The sequence below is a fragment of the Micromys minutus genome (genome assembly GCF_963924665.1).
Source record: "Micromys minutus genome assembly, chromosome: 2".
In the NCBI taxonomy this organism is placed as follows: Eukaryota; Metazoa; Chordata; class Mammalia; order Rodentia; family Muridae; genus Micromys; species Micromys minutus.
In genome coordinates, this window is record NC_137971.1 from 89,633,220 (window position 1) to 89,636,203 (window position 2,984).

General features: G+C 38.9%; 1 protein-coding gene across 1 annotated transcript; it reads left to right on the forward strand.

Moving 5' to 3' along the window:
- Positions 1-1,835: 1,835 nt before the first annotated feature.
- LOC308417713 (olfactory receptor 2AG1-like) lies at positions 1,836-2,771 on the forward strand (the record flags this gene model as incomplete). The annotated part of the gene is made up of 1 exon (XM_080913036.1): positions 1,836-2,771. One exon carries the CDS (start codon positions 1,836-1,838, stop codon positions 2,769-2,771), a length of 936 nt encoding a protein of 311 aa, XP_080769162.1.
- Between the last annotated feature and the right edge of the window lie 213 nt (positions 2,772-2,984).

A 2,984-nucleotide genomic window follows, 5' to 3' on the forward strand; every position in this document is an offset into this window, starting at 1 on the left:
AAGAAAAGGTCCTAGGCTCAGAAAACCAAAGAGAATTTCCTCAAAAAATCTCTAGCCTCCAGATACATTTAGGTGAGGCTCAATGGCATCCTTTGGACATCTCTCCTAATTTTAAAGTTCTATGTACTACTTTGATCTGTGTTGTCAGAAAGCATCAAGAGAAAAGAACCATGAGCATCTGAACCCAAAAGCAGTCCAAAAATGACACAAAGAGACATTACGTAAATTCAGCCTGTTATGTGAAAGAGATTTCAACAAATTCTCAGACTTAAAACCAGGAAAAAATTTATATCTCTATATGTCTTGCCTCATATTACATCACCCAAAAACACTTAGCAGTCTGTCTGAGCCCACTGCTACAGCAAGTTTATAGCTGCAGATGAGAGGAAAGACAGAAACAGCCCTGACATGTGATATTGGATATACTTGAACATACTTCACTAACAGCAAAACTAATTAAGTGCTGCCAAGAAAGGCTGCATCCTCGGTCTTCAAGCTGTTCAAGTGCAGCAGGAGTGCTCAAGCAAAAGGCTTTGCAACAGGTAAAGTAAGAATTTCATTTCTATGTTATTGAATTGTGTAGCCTCAAATTGAGGCTAATCAAAACGCAGAATCCAAAGCCAACCCTAAGACCTTGAGCTACATTGTCAGATTTGCTAGATCTTTGGGCTGTATTGTCCTTCCATACTGTTTAAGTGTCACAGTGCTAATGGTCCCCAAAGAGGTCTATGGAGACTAATGAAATGTTAATATACATATGCCAAGAAAAAGGTGAATGATCCCTATAAGGACACTTGACTTCCACATCTTTATTTTCATACCCTGAGTTGGCTTTAGTGGTACTGTTGTAAGCAGATCATAAGCTCATGTAAATCTGACACTATAAACTTTGTTGTATTCAGTATAAGATTAAATAGTATACACAAATAAGATTTTTCATAATAGAGAAACTGCTCTTCTCATTCCTATTCCTACATAGTGCAATTACCCTGGATGTGCAAAAGGGGAACTGAAACATTATCATTAAAGGCTGCATTTGGATAGGATTATTCATCTATAGCACAATATAAAATAGCTATTGTAGATGTTTTTAATTATTTCCTATGAGAAAAACATATACTTGTTTTCAATGGAAGACATGTTATAAATCTAAGTATTTACAGCTTACAAAGATGTTCAAATTACTCCCAAAATTTTAACTCTCATAGCAACATTTTTTTTAAATATAGCACCACATAATTTTAGAGAATTGGTATTCTTTTCTAACCATCATGGAAAAATAGGAGACTGAGAAAAATAGATAACTAACATGGGAAAAGTGTGATTTCTACAGTGATTACTCACAGATGGGGACTAATAGGATATAGAAAATGAGCCTTAAAAACACGTATATATGAGCAACACTAAATAGACTGATTATATATGTATGTATACATGAATGTGTGTATGTGTGTGCTCGTGTGCACACACACACACACACACACACACACACACACACACACAAACACACACACATGTATAACATTAACACTTAAAGAATTAAAAGCCAGTCATGAATTTAAGAGAGAGTAGGGGACATGGAAGGAGTTGAGGGGGAAACAGAATGAGAGTAATCATAGTATTCATGTATGAACTTTTAAAAAATTGAATAAAAAATTAAAAAGAATGAGAAATTTGAAAATCAAGAAGCAAAGTTATTCAGTATTATAAAAGACATAGGAAATCATGTTGGGAATCCTAAGGGACTTCTAATGACACAAAATTAGGACCTATATTAGCCCAAGTTCATAGAACCTGAGCCATATTTTTCTAGCCAGATAAGAAGACCACATAAAATGGAGCTCTGGAACTCAACCTTGGGAAGTGGCTTCATCTTGGTGGGAATTCTGGATGGCAGTGGCTCACCTGAACTCCTTTGTGCTGCAATTACCACTCTGTATTTCTTAGCCCTAAGCAGCAATGGACTGCTGCTACTAGTCATTACCTTGGATGCTCGGCTCCATGTGCCCATGTATCTTCTACTTGGACAGCTATCTCTCATGGACCTCCTCCTCACATCAGTTATCACTCCCAAGGCTGTTGTGGACTTCCTCCTCAAAGATAATACCATCTCCTTTGGAGGTTGTGCCCTTCAGATGTTTCTAGAACTGGCACTGGGTAGTGCAGAGGACCTCCTTCTGGCCTTTATGGCCTATGACAGGTATGTAGCCATTTGTCAACCTCTGAATTACACAATCTTAATGAGTCACAAAGTTTGCTGGCTCATGATAGCCACCTCATGGGCCCTGGCATCCCTCAGTGCTCTAGGATATAGCATCTACACCATGCAGTATTCCTTTTGCAAATCTCGTATGGTCAATCACCTGTTCTGTGAGATACCCCCATTGCTGAAGCTGGCCTGTGCAGATACTTCCAGGTATGAACTCATGGTTTATTTGATGGGTGTGATTATGCTAATTCTTCCTCTTACTGCCATCCTGGCCTCCTATTCACTAATTCTGTTCACTGTGCTCAACATGCCCTCAAATGAGGGCAGGAAGAAAGCCCTTGTCACCTGCTCTTCCCACCTGACTGTGGTTGGAATGTGGTATGGGGGAGCGTCATTCATGTATGTTCTACCCAGTCCTTTCCACAGCCCCAAACAAGACAATATCAGCTCAGTTTTCTACACGATTGTTACTCCAGCTCTGAATCCCCTCATCTACAGCCTGAGGAATAAGGAGGTCACTGGAGCTTTGAAGAGAGTCCTGGGAAAGCAATTGTCAACATAGCCCAACCTCTAGTTTGCTCTAGTAGTAATCTTTTAAACTTAAAACTTCCAGAAAGTTCGAATCCTGTTGGGAATGAAATGTTTCTGCTACATCCTGGAGTAAGAAGTATGTCTTTTGGTAGAGAAGTATGGAAAGGCAAGGAAGTGTACAATCCTTTGGAAATGCTTCTTGAATTTTTTTTCAGGATATATTGTGGAAACTGGTGATTTGTCA